Raw genomic sequence first — 17,647 nt, 5'->3', positions numbered from 1 at the left:
AGCCGCCTTAGTGTCAGCGTACAATTGAAATAATGCTGCCTTAATTTGTGAGGGAAGGAGCGAAAAGTTGTCTGACCTACAACTGGAGACATGTGTGGTGGCGGTACTAACCTACAGCGGGAGACATGTGCGGGGAGTGTGGAGGGTGTGGTGGGTTAGCGCCTGCAGTCAGCGGTGGTGCGGGCGACACCCTCATCCCCGCCAGCTGCAGCTGCTGCTGGTGTTGCTGCTGGTGCGGCGAGCGGGGCTGCTGCTGCTGCTGAGGAGGGGTTGGCAACCGTCCACTACCCTCATGGCCCGTCCCCACCGCCTCCTGCAAAGAACACATGTCAGTCAGTATTAGAAATTATTTTTCTAAGAATATCAATAAAAAGATTAATACCCATAAAAGGGTCATGTCTACAAAACAAAGACGTCACACAAACTGTGTTTAAAATGTTTACGGTATACAGAACTGTTCAACAGGCCAGTGCAGTTTAAGCATCATACGTCACAATCATACACCATACACTACTCAAACTATACCTAAGCATCATACATTACAACACATACCATTCTCACATTCCTCCAACTATACATCATACAACACTACTAACGTGTGTGTGTGTGTGTGTGTAATAATAATAATAATAATAATAAACAGTTTATTGAAACAGTTCTGCAGCCCAAAGGTTGAAAATACAGTATACATTAGACAAAAATGACTATTACATACAAAGACACGGGAAAGCAGGAGCAGCGCCTGATAGGTCTTGACCCTCCGGTGGTCAAGAGAGGCGGCGCAGCGTCAGAAATGCGTAACAATACTTAATAAATCCCCTGTGTGTTGACATAAGACTGACCTTCCACCTGTTGTCACTATGCCAGTCATGCTACTACCCAGCTTGTTTGTATAACTGGTTATTTAACTGACCGTGTTAAGAGATGTCCGGTCACTACGTGTCTCGGGTTATAACATTACTTTCCCGGTCCTTGTGGGAACTGACCACTTTAAGGGCTGTAAACATGGCAAAACGGGGGGGGAGGGAGGGGGTGCAGAATGTAAACAAATAAATAAAAACACGCACACGGGGGAAATAATGGCCGTATATAAAAAGACAAACCCCCTCTGCCCCCCCCCCCTCCCAAGCTTGTTCCCCTCACTACCTCATCGGACGCTCTGAGCACAAGCCACCATGGGCCAGGTTGAATGACACACACACATGACGCATCAGTCGTTCACCAGCTCACTCTTTAAACTAAAAACTGTCAACACACACACACACACACACACACACAGATCAGCGTGATCCGGTACGTGTGTGTAGGTGGGGAGGAGGGGAAACAATTAGAAGCGATAGTGTTATCAGACAGGCATACCAACAACAGTGATAACAGAAATAAACGGTGGGAGTGTATAATGCTCCACCAGTGTAAAGAGAGAGAGAGAGAGAGAGAGAGAGAGATTGATGGTCTCATCGTTCCAAGGTGGTGGTGGTGGATGCTGAATCAAGAAAGGACGCCAGACGGAAGAGCACACACATACACACACCCCACCCCCCTCTACCTTCCTCTCCCTTGTGCCCTTCTTTCCTGGCTCCTCCTCCTGTACCCGTCCCTAACAGAGCATGCCCCCCACCACTCACGTCACAGGAGTACATAATGACACACGAGTCATAAACATTCTTCCCGCCATACCCCCCCCCCACCACACACACACACACACACACTCACACTCAACACTGCCTGCGGTGGAAGCGTGCAGAGGGAGGGCAGGAAGGATGAGGTGAGAGAAAAAGCGAAGGAGGGGTGAAAGCATCCGAAGAAGAAGTAGTAGAAGACGAGGAGGAGGAAAAGAAGATTATGAGGAAGAAGTGGAGGAAGAAATTCGGACCGTTATCACACTCGCAAAAACTAACACCACAACAACAGTCAGACTAGTCACAATGCGTCCTTCACTTACCAATCGTTATTTTTTTTTAACACTCGTTAACACAAACATTCAGTCAGACAAGAGGTAAACGCAGTCTCGCTCTAACAAAACATCTCAAATCAAGAAAGGTAAAAAAATTCGACAGTAGCCCAGGAAGAAACTTGAAAGGATAAGATAACAAGTTGCGTAAGTCTTTCCCATACAAGATAACAAGTTGCGTAAGTCTTTCCCATACATAAACTTCCAAGAGGACCATTACCGAGCAAAAAATTCTATACATAACCTCAAAGACCAAAACAAGAGAACCATTAACACTAAAATAAGAGTTGTACTTCTCAATACAACTGGGAATCAATATTTATGAACTCGAAGTCTATACATAACCCTAAACCATAACAGAAAATAATCACTACTAAATAATATTTTACTCCCCTACAAAATAATATATAAATAAAACAAATCTTCCCCACCACACAACTCCGGGCAACTCGGTAAAATTATTGGCTAGTGTTGCCATCTCCGTTGGCCCCCGAGGCGTGGGCTGGCCCGTGCACCCACCATCCACCATAATAAATGCGACACTGCTCGACCCCTCGGCCACACAAAAAAGTGCAGGGCGGAAGGTACACCATTCCTGCCCAGGGCCGGGCCAGGCCAGTCTAGGGTACCGCTACCACGACCATCCTCACCACAACCACTACCTTACCACCACCACTCTTACCTCTCCACTATTTGTCTTCAACCAGCATTGTCTCTTCACCACGTCATTACCTCCCCCCCCCCCACACACACCCCTTGGATTTTCGAGGGTTCGGGCATTAAATCTCTCCCCCTTTCAAAATAACCAAGAAAGCCTCTTAACCGACTCACGGTACATGTACGACAGGCCACAACGTCGTCGAAATCGTCAGGGGGACAACCACAACAGGACGCGCTCTCGTGTTCCTAATTCCAAGGTCAAGACTTACTGGTTCCTCTGAGAATCCAAACCTGAGGAAGGGGCCGTTCCATTCCCCTTTCCCATCTTAGAGTTATTCCGTTACCCTTTCCCACATTAAGACCTATTCCATTAACCTTTCCCATCTTAAGAGCTACTAAATTATGATATTCCATGCTAGAGAGTTATTGAACATCCCTTTGATATTTTAAGAGCACCTTCCACAACATCACAGCTCTTTCATCTTGAAGCACACCTTTAAGCTTCCCCTCTTCCAGTCACTCCACAACCTTTCCATCTTCAACAGGCTTCCCTCTGTTCCCCCTTACCAGCCATCAGCACCCTCACACACCATCTACATGTATCCCTCTCCCCTTCCTCCTCCTCCTCCCCTGCTCTCCTACTTCCGTTATGCAAATGATACATACAAGCACGCACCTCACACGCACACACACAAACCCTTCTTCCCTCCGTCCTCCACTAACCCAATCTTCGTTCCTCTTCCATATATCTCCCTCTCGATCTCTCCCTCTCCCACCCTCTCCTATTCCTCAGCATTAACACACACAGCAATACCTCCCCTACCTAAGCTCCGATTCACTCAAACACTTTCACTCACTATCACAAACACAGACGATCTAATATCACGTTGCCGAACTGATCAGACAAGCTGGGGCAGGTAAGAGGCAGAAGAACAGGTAGGTAGGCAGGTATAAAGGCCAAGGGACCTGGTGGCAGATGGGCTGGCGGGAAGAGGGAAAAAACGGCAGACTCACAGGTAGGAAAGGACGAAGACAGGCAAGTAAAAAATGGGAGACAATCAGGTAAAAAGGGAGGCAGACAGGTAGAGAGAGGGAGGTAAGGAGAAAAGCTAGGATAAAGGTAAATAGGAGAGAGGAGGAATAATGACAGGGAGGTTGGAAGACACGAAAGAAGGTAAGAGTGCTAAGAGAGGCAGATTGGAGGGAAAGGAAAACGACCAGACTTACACAGTGACGGGAGGGGCTAATTACGACTGTGGCAAGATAAAGTAATTTTTTTGTTACATACAGGTGTGTGTGTGTGTGTGTGTGTGTGTGTGTGTGTGTGTGTGTGTGTGTGTGTGTGTGTGTGTGTGTGTGTGTGTGTGTGATAACAATAATAATAATAAACGGTTTATTGAAAAAGTTCTGCAGCCCGAAGGCTGTAAATATACATTGGACATAAATGACGTATTACATACATTGGTGGTTTAACAAAAGCCTTCACTAGAGAAAGGTAAAAGAACATACAGTGAACATACAGATTAATGTAGGTGTTGAACAGCAAACTCGTAGTGTAGTAACTCTCTCCCAGATAGTGTTAGGAGGGACCTCACGTGGTGTAGTAGTTCTCTCAGATGTATGTGTGTGTGTGTGTGTGTGTGTGTGTGTGTGTGTGTGTGTGTGTGGTTCTATAGTCGATTTGTATACGTGTGTCCGATAGTGTGGTTGTGTAGCTAGCAAAGGGGGGGGGGGAGTGAAGAACTGTTTGAACTGATTTAAATCGTGTCATAAAAATTATAATGAAATCACAAGTGCACAGAAATCAATCATATGTGAAAAGCCATAAAAATACCAATGAATAAAGCTGTGTTTCAGGTTAACGTCTTATGCAGTACTGTGTTAGGGTCAGATATGGAGAAATAAAACTACTGTAATTGAATTTGCTTTAATAAGACCAAAATGTACGTATTGTAAGGAATTCCTTAGGTAACTTTATAAAACTGGAAACAATAATATCACTTCACTGCCAAAATTCTCTCGATTGAAAATAATTGATTATTCACTTTTAAGTCACAGCTGCTATTTTTAGTCATTGATTAGTTAATGTGAAATTGAAAAGTAATTTAAAATGTATGTAATCTGAAAATATTCATTTATGACACTTTAACTTTTCAAAAAAAGCTTATTTCATTAACTGTTTTAAATCATTTTAAATAACTCGTGCATACCGTGATGGTGAGGGTGTGACGGGCCTTACCATATATAAACCACCTCACTGCAGAGGTGAGGAGGACGCGTTGTGATGGACCTTCAAATGTTTGTACATTAACTATGTCTTCTACCCGGAGATGTAACCCGATGTACTCGTATTGATGGTATAAAGTATTACTGTGCTTCAACAACTACCATTATCCATGAACAACTACGTTGGATTGGCCATGTTACCCGCATGGACGACAGTAGACAGCCAAAGTACTTTGCAGTAACCTAACGAATAGTAAACATAACGCCAGCGGGCAATTGAAAAGATATAAGGAAAGTCTTAAGACAAACCTGAAAAGGTGCCAAATCGACCCCGTCACCTGGGAGTCGATTACTCCACATCGTAACGCTTGGAGGAGCACCACACGAGAATGTGTCAATGCTTTCGAGTTAGCCCGACTGCAAACCGAGGCAGACAAGCGCCAACGTCGGAAAGACGCTGCCACTGTCCTTCCCACAGTAGATGGAGCCCTCCACATGTGCAACGAATGTGGACGACGCTGCGAATCCCATATCAGTCTCTTTAGTCACCTCAAAACTCACTAACCTAGGTGACATCCCTAATAACTCATATCATTGTATCATAGCTGGATGATCGTCATACTCGATTCCTAGTGACAGTAAAGTAGAGTGTGTGTGTAACCCAGGTCCCGCTAAGAACAGAAGTCTAGGGCCTCCATTCACTCCCGGGCATATGACCCATCGCGGCCTCTTAGCGGGGTAGCCACAAGCGCCGCCTTGGCTGACGGAGGCTCGTAACACACACTCAGAAAGAGTCATAACACCGTGACGTCACCGCCGTTTTACCCAGAGTTAAGAGGCCATTGGTCTCAAATGTTATGACGACACGAAGGCCATTCCCCTTGAAAACGCGTAATGCCACTGGTGGGTGGGAGTAGTGTGGGCCTGGTGACGTGACGTAAGATGATTGGCGAAGTCTTTCTAGTGACGTCATGTAATACGATCTGTGCTGGGGTGGGAACTGCAGTGACGCAATATGATTTAGTAGAGGTTTGGTTCAAGACACAACGTAATGACTGGTGGATTTGGCTTGTGACGTTATGTAACCTGATTGGTAGAGTTGTGAGGTAACGCAATATTACTGGAGGGTTTGGCTTGTAACGTAAACTAATATGATTGGCGGGAATTAGATTTGTGAGGGTGCGAAGTATGACGTGTGGTAGTGGGTGGAGTGTAGCGGGCGTGAACAAGTGGGTACGAAAAGCAAGTCCTGTACATGAGTGAGTGAGGGAGACACCACTGAGAGCTTGAGCACTCACTGCGGCGGTACCCGGACAACACCAGTTGGAACACCTTACGTTAATATGCGGTAAAGTGTGCTGCTAGTGGACGCCTCACTTTAACACACTATCTCCCCAGGTCTACACCCATCAATCATCATAAACAGCCTAACTTCTTTATCTCTGCATTATCTCCTTTTACCTAAGTCTTTCTTGTCATTTCTGCCAGTCTGTCCTGATGGTTTGTTATCGTTTTTATATGTCTATAACTGGACTTACATGTGCACTGTTGATGTACATTTACTGATATGTCAAATAAAAATTAGTTAATTACTGTCTAACTAAATTAGCCACAGCTTAAAAAATAGGCCCGCAGCCCGGTCTTTATAGTACCAGAAACGTGACCACTACAGGACGTGTGTCGGGTCACGTCAGCACCGCACCGCCTCTTCACAGTTTCTCTCAACTCGGGCCACGTCACCCACACGCGTCTGGCTGGCTCTGCCACACTCCAGGAAACCTTTCGCAAGAGCCTGACTGCGACACCAATAAACCTCCAGCCACCACCACGTACACCCACTGCACATCTCCCCCTCCACGTTCACCAAAACAAAAACAGTAAAAGCCACACGGGCCCTTGACCTGCTATCCCGGCTCTCCATCTCCCCTCCTCCTCTCCCCTCTTTGCCCTCCCTCACCGCTGCGGGGGCTTGGGAAAGGGAGGCAATCTTACTCCCCCCCCCTTGGCCTGACCTTACCGCCACGGGGACTTTCAAGAGAGGAAGGGGAGGGTGTTCTTGCCAGCCTCTCTGCCCCCAACCTTACCACCGCCAAGCCCTGGTAGAGGAAGAGAGGGGAGAAGGACGTTCTTGCCTTGCCAACGACGGGAGTTAAGAAGAGGAAGGGTGCTTGCCCTACCAGTTAGCTTGGTGTTCCATGGTCTGGACCCCACCACGGGGACCAACCACCAAATGGTCTATAATAAAACTCAAACTCTCATTAACGTTTTATAATAATGTCTTGTTGCTGTTCACATTGTTCACCCGTGTTGTACGGTACATCTCTAACAACTTAACTAGTGATTATCATTATTACTAGCCACACACACACACACACACACACACACACACACACACACACACACACACACACACACACACACACACACACACACACACACACACACACACACACACACACACACACACACACACACACACACACACACACACACACACACACACAGAGTTCTCATGGCCGTTCAGTTTAGGGGGAGGGAAGAGTGAATAATTTCCGGAGGCCTTAAAAAAGGGTGTGTTGCCCCCTGCAGACCTTACCCCTCCCAGGAGAAATTAGCCCGCTGGAGAAGTAATTACACGGGGGCGGCGCCGGGGAGGGAGCGGGGCCCACACACTGTCTCATTCTCTGGGTTTCCTTCCTCTCTTTCCCTCACCAGGCGGAGGGGGGGGCGGCGAAAGCAGGAAGACGGGCAAGCATACAGGCAACGTAGACCCGCAGGCAGCCAAGAGGTATGTAGGAAAAGTCAGGAACCAAGCAGGGAGGCATGCAGCAAAGAGATTGAAAGAAGGCACCCGGGAGCTAAGCAGACAGACAGCCAAGAGCCAAACATGGCAGGCAGGAGCAGGTAGAATGGCAGTCAAAAGCAGATACGCTGGCAGCCAAGAGCCAAGCAGGCAAGTATGCGCCAGGAGCCAAGCAGGCAAGTATGCGCCAGGAGCCAAGCAGGCAAGTATGCGCCAGGAGCCAAGCAGGCAAGTATGCGCCAGGAGCCAGCCAGGCAACTATGAGCCAGGAGCCAAACAGGCATCTATGAGCAAGGAGCCAAGCAGGTAACTATGAGCCAGGTACCAAGCAGGCAGCTATGAGCCAGGAGCCAAGGAGGCAGCTATGAGCCAGGAGCCAAGCAAGCAACTATGAGCCAGGCAGGCAGTAAGGTCCGGGGTATAAATCGGGGCGGGGTGGCTGGGTCCCCGGCGAGCGTCTACGACCCATTACCGCTACAACCACACCGCACCACATAAAAAATCAACGCATCTGGAGGCCATAAAAGAGTCGTGCACACAATTTACGGGCCACTCTAGACCCGCCACGCGCACCCCCCGCCACCGTGTAAACCTACAACACAGTCCCCGCGCTGGCTGCTGCTGCGGTGGTGGTGATGGTGTTGGTCCTAATGGGATGGTGCTGGTGATGTGGTGCTGTAGTGGTGGTGCTGTGGTAGTAGAAGTAGTGGTGATACTGTGGTACTAGTGCTGCTGTGACTGTGATGGTGTGGCTCGTGTGACTGTGGTGCTGGTATTGTGGTACTGTTACTGGCAGTGTAGGTATTATAATGGTGTTGGTAGTTGTGTTGGGGGTGGTGACGGTGGTGTTGGGGGGCTGGTGGTGTTGGGGGGCTGGTGGTGTTGGGGGGCTGGTGGTGTTGGGGGCTGGTGTTGGGGGGGCTGGTGGTGTTGGGGGCTGTGTGGTGTTGGGGGCTGGGTGGTGTTAGTGGTGGGGGGGGATGGTGGTGTTGGGGATGGTGGTGTTGGGGGCTGGTGGTGTTGGGGGCTGGTGGTGTTGGGGCTGGTGGTGTTGGGGGGCTGGTGGTGTTGGGGCAGGTGGTGTTGGGGGGATGGTGGTGTGTTGGGGATGGTGGTGTTGGGGGCTGGTGGTGTTGGGGGGCTGGTGGTGTTGGGGGCTGGCGGTGGGGGGCTGGTGGTGTTGGGGGCAGGTGGTGTTGGGGGATGGTGGTGTTGGGGGATGGTGGTGTTGGGGGCTGGTGGTGTTGGGGGCTGGTGGTGTTGGGGGGCTGGTGGTGTTGGGGGGGTGGGGCTGGTGGTGTTGGGGCTGGTAGTGGTGTTGGGGCTGGTAGTGGTGTTGGGGCTGGTAGTGGTGTTGGGGCTGGTAGTGGTGTTGGGGCTGGTAGTGGTGTTGGGGCTGGTAGTGGTGTTGGGGCTAGTAGTGGTGTTGGGGTTGGTAGTGGTGTTGGGGTTGGTAGTGGTGTTGGGGTTGGTAGTGGTGTTGGGGCTGGTGGTGGTGGCTGGTGGTGTTAGGGCTGGTAGTGGTGTTGGGGCTGAGTAGTGGTGTTGGGGCTGGTAGTGGTGTTGGGGTTGGTAGTGGTGTTGGGGCTGGTAGTGGTGTGGGGGCTGGTAGTGGTATTAGGGCTGGTAGTGGTGGCTGGTGGTGTTAGGGTTGGTAGTGGTGTTGGGGTTGGTAGTGGTGTTGGGTTGGTAGAGTGGTGTTGGGGCTGGTGGTGTTAGTGGTGTGGTGCTGGTAGTGGTGTTGGGGCTGGTAGTGGTGTTGGGGCTGGTAGTGGTGTTGGGGCTGGTAGTGGTGTTGGGGCTGGTAGTGGTGTTGGGGCTGGTGGTGGTGGCTGGTGATAGCGGTGGTAGTGCTAATGATATTGTCTACACAACACCGCCTCATCATCTTCCTGCAATGTCCATCAGAAAATTGGCAACCCGATCCCAGCCCAACACACCCCCACCTCCAGGAAGTCTATGTACTCACCCAAGACAGGCCAAACTCAACCCTAGTTCACACTCATTCCTACTCACCCTAGAGTGGACCTACACACCTTAAACCTCACCCTAAAGCCTTGATACACCAACTCCATCCCGACAGCCTAACCTCACCCCAAGACAACCCAACCTCACCTCACACAGCCCACCCCCAATCCAGACAACCCAAACCATCATCTCCTCCTCCACCATCTTCATCACCAGTTCACCTCCATGTACATTCCCTATCACTTTAAAATTCCCTACATCAATAATTCTCTCTCTCTCTCTCCTTGTAAACTCCACATCATTCTAGTTTTTTAATAAATGACTTTTTCCCAATTTTTCCCATTCTAATCTTATTACCTTCGTCATCATCCAATTTTCCTTTCTTTTAGCCTTAAACTTTATCCCATTTAGTCTTTACACCCTATCCTTCACTTCCACTTTTATCACCTTCTCCCTCTCTCTTGTTAACAACAAACTGGCTCTTGCTTTTTAAATTATCTACTTAATGTTTCCTCATTATACATATTTCTTTTCAGTCAAGCCATCATCGTCTTTTGTTATATAGTATATATATACTATATATGTATACGTATGTAGAAATTGGATCTATTACACTATGGTATGACGTTGAAGAGTGAGCCAGTGGGGAGGTGGGTGAGCCAGTGGGTGGGTGGGTGAGCCAGTGGGTGGGTGGGTGTCCGCGTCATATCTCCGGGACGAGAAACATTCAAATGAAACTTCACAACCTGTATCATCACTGGAGCACGAGATCAAATTCCAAGTTCCCGTGTCAAAGGTCAAGGTCATTTACGAAGGTCAAAGATCAAAACCTAAATAAAAACTCATTTGAAAAGGAAAAAAATAAAATAATAAAAGAGGAAGTAGAGGAAAAAAATACACAGCTGGTATCTCAGTGTCCGAGGTCAAGGTCACGGTTAAAGAGGTCATAGGTCAAGTATGACAACGGGAGTATGACGTAATGTAAAACGCTTTTATAAGTTGCTGTTCAACTTTTTTTCCTTCTTCCCTGTGAACTCTTTCCACCTCCTACCCCCCTCCCCCAGACTTGCTTGCCTCGTGGTGCCCCCCCCCCCTTTACTACCAGTCCCGCAGGATACAGTTTTAACGAGCAGTCATTGCGGGCAGCAGTAAACATGTCAAGAACGCGGTCCAGCAGCGGCAGGTGCAGCTGTGGTCATGGCTTGCTTGCTTGCTTGCGTGTGTGTGTGTGTGTGTGTGTGTGTGTGTGTGTGTGTGTGTGTTGAGTAGGTGTGGAATATTGTAAATAAATGAGTTGGGCGGATGAGTGTAAGCGAGTATCGGAGTAATTGCGTACCAACAGTATGTGACTGTGCTTGAGTGAGTTACCATGCCAGCTTGCTTATGGGAGTAGGCTGCGTAGGACGATATCCTACAACAACCTGAGCGGCCATGCACTCTATTACACACGCTAACCACACACAACACACCATACTACACCACACAATTATATACTACACCCCACCACATCAAACTGCACCACACCATAATGCACAAAATCAACCTTGTATCAAAGAGCACCTCACTCACCCAAACCACTACCACCACACAGCAACAAACTAATTATACTACACCACACCAAAATGAACCGCAGCACAGTTCATCATACCTCACACACAGAGCACCCCACACCACACCACACCACACCAAAATGAACCGCAGCACAGTTCATCATACCTCACACACAGAGCACCCCACACCACACCACACCACACCACCCCCTTCGCCGCACCACACCAGCTAGGTTACGGCAGGACGGTGGTCTGCCGCACACACATACAACATTAACATCTCCGGTAACCTACAACTTTAACACTCACATCTACATATTCTATTCTGTCCTTTAAAATGCAAAACAGGGAAAAAAGACAAAGGTTTCTTTTGTTATACTTAAAAAAAATCTTAATTCCTTGGTATAGATAACTCCTTTTATGATACCTTAAATGAGAAAACTATATTCCCATGCACACACAGCTCCTTATATCTCTTTAATAATGTATTTTATGATACAAATGTATTCCCAGATGTACAGTAGTGTATATCCAAAGCTCCTTTTATAATGGACATGAAAAAAGCTACATTCCTAGGTACAGTAACACAAAGTACTGTGCCTTATTTAATTATTTTACATGAAAAAGTCATACCCCCGCACACACAATGTAGCTCTACAGTAAATTAAACAGCCAACAAAAAAATTATTCCCAAGCACATAAGGGTTCTTTTATAATGCAGAAAATGAAGAATTATAATGTTCCTAGTGACACAAAGGTCCTTTATGACACCGGTAACGCACACGAGGGAAAGCTTTGCTTTTACTTTTGATAAGCACCTTTTAAATAGACTTTATGTACAGTATATATTAAATCATTAACACATGAAATATACACACGCACAGTATTTCTAATTATGAAATTAACTTAATAATACACAAAACATACTACATCGTTCTATGAATTTTATGTTAAAAGTACAAGAGATCGAACAGAATTCAGAAACGGAATTATCGTATGGAACGGGGAAGGAAATAAACAAACGAAGAACTGTCTTCAGGGACAAAAATTCTAGCAATATCTACATACTGTGCAGAAAAACTAGTGCATTGCAGTAATAATATCTAGTATCAAAATCTACCAAGAACAGTATTTAGTAACACAAAGTCAGCAAGTGAAGCACCTAACTTAACTGGAGGTAAATAATCCCAACAAAACATCAACAAACTAAACCAGATCAAACAAAACTAACCTTACCTGCTCCCACCTGTCTTAACTTACCCTGCCTGACCTGCCTCTTGATAGACTAACCTCACCTGTCCTAACTTAACCTGATCTCACCTCACCATACCATACTGAACCGCTACATATGTCTTGTATCTAGTTCACCGTGGCACCGCTGCTTGGCACCATTACCCACGGCACCACTTGGCACTACAGCATCATTCATGCTTGGGTAAAGTTTCCATGGGTCGTTGAGACATACAGAAGGAAGACGACTCTCCCCTTCCTCTCACAAACAACCTCCGATTTATCAACACACACATCCCACATACCTGACTAATGCACTAATTTATGCCCTATTCACAAACAAGTAATATAATCAATAACACAAACATCCCACACACAGGGTCAATACAGTACAGGTAGGTATGTTAATTAAATCACCATTCACAAATAATGAATAATGACAAAACACACACACACACACACACACACACACACACACACACACACTCGTGAACACTCGGGAACTAAAGGTTTGTTTTTGGACAGAAGTCTAATATTGTCTTTAATTGGATCAAGTGAAGATTAGACACTCCAGTTTATTTCACCTGATAATTAACCACCCTAACACCCTCCCCCCCGTATAGGTTTAAGGTGTTGAATCCTCCGATGAATTAAACTGGTGTACCTAACCTTCACGTGATTCTTTAATAATTTATATAAAAAGTTTAAAATGAGTTACTGTCACAAGGCATCTTTACTGGTATTAACTTCTGCCCCAACTCTACCAAAATAACGACATCATAATAAGGGAACAGAACAAGACCATCTTCCAGTGACGACTATTATCTATCATCAATTCAAAATCAAATTCATAATGACCAAAACAAATCAAATCATATACAGTATTACATTGATTAATAGTTAATAATGAATCAAAAACAACAAGCCATTTACAGTACCAGCAGCATTCATATGTAATGAGGAACCACCTAACACAAACAACTCATTTATTCTCACCTGTAAACTGTACATGACTAAAACAACACATCATTCACTCTCAGTCAGTATGTTAATAAACCCCGGTTCATTAAACAAACAATAATAATAAATAATACCCATTCAACACACTGGCTCCTTCACCTTCTGTTATGCCAACAAAATCAATAAAGTTCAATCTCTCACAGTAGTTGTAATGAAACACTTAATAAAATATTATCAGCCGCACTACCTGTAAATACACAATACAGTATCAATAAAGTTTCATCACTCACACAGCCTGTAATTACTGTATTTAAACTCAATAAAATTCCACCACTCACATTGAGGCTATAATTAAAATGACTGAAGTTACACCAACCACACTGCACTACTGTATCTGTAGTTAAAGTGCATCAACAGTTCCATCCGTAGTTAAAGCAAAGCAATAACATTTCATTAATGAAAGTGGTGTCTGTAATTAAACTAAACTACTATAAGTTCCATCACAATCACTACCAAACTAAATCAACAAAGTTCTATCAGAACATCAAGTCCACACTGTACACCTCTACCTACCAGACTCAATAAATTGCCAATAGTGTATGATAGAGGGAAAAAAACTTCTACTAACCCCAACCTGTTAGTAAACTAATTATGGTACTGTGCACATTTGTCCATACCTGTCGCAAAACAACACCCACCAATCACTAGCCACATGTCACCCCACTCCTCCAATAAACTATCAACACTCCTTTACACAGTCCACCACTCCATCACCTGTGCTATAGACCTGATGACACCTGGTAAACACCATCAACAAAACTGTAATGTAACACTTTATCCCCTTCCTGGAAGTCAATAAAAATTGTTGCACGCACACACGCACACGCACACGCACACACACACACACACACACACACACACACACACGATTAGGATTACGTTGTGGATAGGGGAAGGGGGATAAAACATATTTTTATACTTTATAACACATGCCATTCTAATAATAAATAAAAGCAAGTCTTTATAATAAACAATATCACTCCTTTATAACAGAAAATAAAATATACCTTTATAACACGCAAACGGGTAAAATATATATCAATATATTATACAATATCTTTACTAATGTATAAATAAGACTTTTGAGTTAGGCTTAATGATATGTAATTAAGGCTATAAGTTAAGCTGCATTTTGTGTGAGTTTCAGATCAATGAACAGGTGGTTAAGGCGACGTAACCAACTACAGTACGGATTTATCCGGAGCAGCGCAAACATCAAATGAATGGGTTATGACCTTGAAGGTCACATGTCATGAATTTTACATGCAACACATCCTTAGGTGATGTATAAATGAATATCAAGTTTCAATGCGATATCTTAACCGGTTGGGGAATACTACGGACATGATAGTGTTGATGAGACAGACACAGAAAGACAGGGAAATAATAATATTGTACTAATTATCATAATACCGTATTGTAATATGTTGCAATTCTCTCACAAACAATATACTGTAGCTATGTACCTTAGCAATATCCTATCATCTCATTTTCCCTATAAACCCGTTTTACTTCATAGCCCACCCCTGGTTGGGTTCTGGGCTACTGCAGGTAACTCCTGGGTTGGTGGCTCCTAGGTGGGGCTAGATAGCCCCTGGGTGGGTTGTACCAAGACCACCACCATCGACATCCTGCCACCCACGTCAACAAGGAGGTTCTCATACAAGCTTACCTGTGGGGCAAAAGAAATAAAAGATTAGTACAGTGCTACATTACATCCACTGCATCAAGTTTGGTTTTGTTTTTAATTACTTAAACAATATGTATTATAGTTATTTATGTGGTAAATGGGTAGTATAAAATTTTATGCAGATACTTAAATAATAAGCGAATATAAGTTTCATATTATTACTAATAAAACAAGTATATACAGCAAGTGAATACCATAAACAGCACCAGTCTTAACCAGCTAATTACACAACGGAATAAGAGAAACTTTTTTTTGCTGTTGCTTGAGCAATACAAATTTATGTATATTTTTACGGTTAACTCTGCAGTGGAATAATCTAATACAGGTTGTTTTCAGTTACTAATGCAATAATATGAAAAAATATTTTCCCGTACAGTAGCCTGGTTACTTTTGCAGTTGAGACTAATTTTTCTTATCAAAAATATTAAATTCTTTGGCGTTATTTACTGCCATTAAACAGAATACAGTGGCAGTCATTGTTGTAACCTCATTTTCTAATGTCCATAATAATCCATTCTGAGGATCAAATGTGGGATTCCGGTTTTATTAACAAGTAACTGAGGTGATGAATTTTAAAGAAATTATCAGAAACATCTTGACAACATAAGCGGCCAGAAAAAACCAGTTAGTCATCTTTCTATGACCACATGTTAATCAGTTTTTAGGACTTGCAAAATTAAAAAGTCCCGGTTTTAATTTCTAATGAATGAGGCAATTGGTAGCAAATAATCTGCTTGGTAATATAGTGTGACAAATAAACATAGGGATGACGTGTATGGCTCTCCCACCAAAGGTGCTTAAACAACAAATATAAATAATATAATAGTAATAGCAATCATAACAAAAATAACAACAATGAAATACCTGTTGTCAAATTGGAAAACAACCGCTTCAAAAAGCTGTGCCACAACAGTACAGCACAGCCATAGCTCTAACTTTAAATACCTTTGCTTGTAATGTACTAATTCTGGTATACTGTACTGTAACTAAAAATATCTTTCCTTCAATAGCGTAGAATAAAATTAAAATGGTAGCTCTCTTTATGTCGTGTTAATGTCTCAAAATATCCTCTTTTACCTTGAATCATTTTTTAAAACTTTCGATAAAACTTAATTTGCTTTAGTCTATAAATACTGTACTGCATAATGCAAAGTGAAAATCGACACAAACTTACAAACCAATGTAGGTCATTTGGTAAAGCCAAACATGAACCACAAATAGAAATGTCCTTATTCAGCTTTACATGTTTTACTTGATACACCTCGTCATTGTCCAAGTGAATGGGGAAAACAATAAACTAAAAATATAGCAAGGAAAATAAAGGACCAAATCAATTTTATGTATAAATGAATTAGACTACAGTATTGTATATAAAATAGAACATTAATTTATACAAAATATAAGTTATAATTAAAAGAATAATATCTGACTTAGCAGAACACATTCACACACACGAGCAAAAAGATTAAACGTAAAATGTAAAATTATTAGCGAAAAAATACAGGATTCACAAAATGCATATAAAAAAATTCAATGATTACGACGAACCACAAAAAAAATACTCAGGCACAAAAAATGAGTCATCTCTTTCAAAGTGTTTTTTTAATGCCGTTTCAACACACACCATGAAAAATAACTACTTAAATATTGGAGTTAGTGCTGCAGGTACCCAAGCTTAGGAGTGAGCTGTTAACATAACTGTGTCAACAAGTGGGGGCTATATACTCGAGACCTCCACCTTGTTGACGCACAGACCCGTTGTAGGAGCAGTAAAGACGGAGACCAACTGTAAATACAACACTTAATCCAGCGTTTCAAGTGCCCCCCCCCCAAGTTAAATAAAACACGATAAAGTACAATAAACGAATACAAAACAACTGTAAATTTTAAAACAAATAGAATACAGCACACAAAAGAAATTAGAAGTGCAGCGAAATAAAATAGTGTTATTCACAAAAAAAGTTCCAGTAATTATAAAATAAGAGCAATAAAGACGAGAGTTTTTTTAAATAAATACAGTACAATAGTGCAAGTTTGATTAAAGTAGAAGCAGTACTCTACAGCGATTGTACAGTACAACCACAAGGAAAGATACAGCACTGAAGAACAGCCAATAAAACCCCCATATACGAGAAAAATAAATAAATAAATAAATAAATAAATAAAAATCTCTACAGTAAAGCGGGGCAAAAAGAAAACGGTATCTATTTTTCCCAAGAGAAAATCAAACCACAGGGGAAATACCCAATAAAAAAAAATATTTTCCACAAGAGAGAAAACAGGTAAATTCTTAAGGTACACTAAGAGACGAATAAACTTATGATATTTTCCCGAGGTCAAAAAACCAAAACAAGGAAATACATTAACTCATTAAAAAATATCCAAGTAATACATGAATTACCTACATAAATTAACAAAATGTGAGAGGACGTCCCCACTCTCTAAGTCTGTAAAAAGTGAACGAAATATCTAAGGATGGATAAATAACAGCGGAATGTAAGATAAAAAAATAGGAAAGCAAAAATCTCAAAAGCCGGGTGGACAACCTT

General features: G+C 43.6%; 1 protein-coding gene across 7 annotated transcripts in view; it reads right to left on the bottom strand.

The window, feature by feature from the left end:
* Positions 1–17,647, bottom strand: part of LOC121871502 (trithorax group protein osa-like) — a 163,437-nt gene that overhangs the window by 68,067 nt on the left and 77,723 nt on the right. For all 7 annotated transcript variants that reach the window (XM_042373891.1, XM_042373890.1, XM_042373893.1 and 4 more), the window contains exon 2: positions 112–313. In XM_042373891.1, the coding sequence (XP_042229825.1) occupies positions 112–196 (85 nt within the window). In that variant the 5' untranslated portion in view covers positions 197–313. The remainder of the gene's footprint in view (positions 1–111; positions 314–17,647) is intronic.

Source organism: Homarus americanus, unplaced genomic scaffold (assembly GCF_018991925.1).
Source record: "Homarus americanus isolate GMGI-L3 unplaced genomic scaffold, GMGI_Hamer_2.0 scaffold45698, whole genome shotgun sequence".
Classification (NCBI taxonomy): domain Eukaryota; kingdom Metazoa; phylum Arthropoda; class Malacostraca; order Decapoda; family Nephropidae; genus Homarus; species Homarus americanus.
The sequence above is the reverse complement of the archived record's forward strand: the minus strand, read 5'-3'. Positions and strand labels throughout refer to the sequence as shown.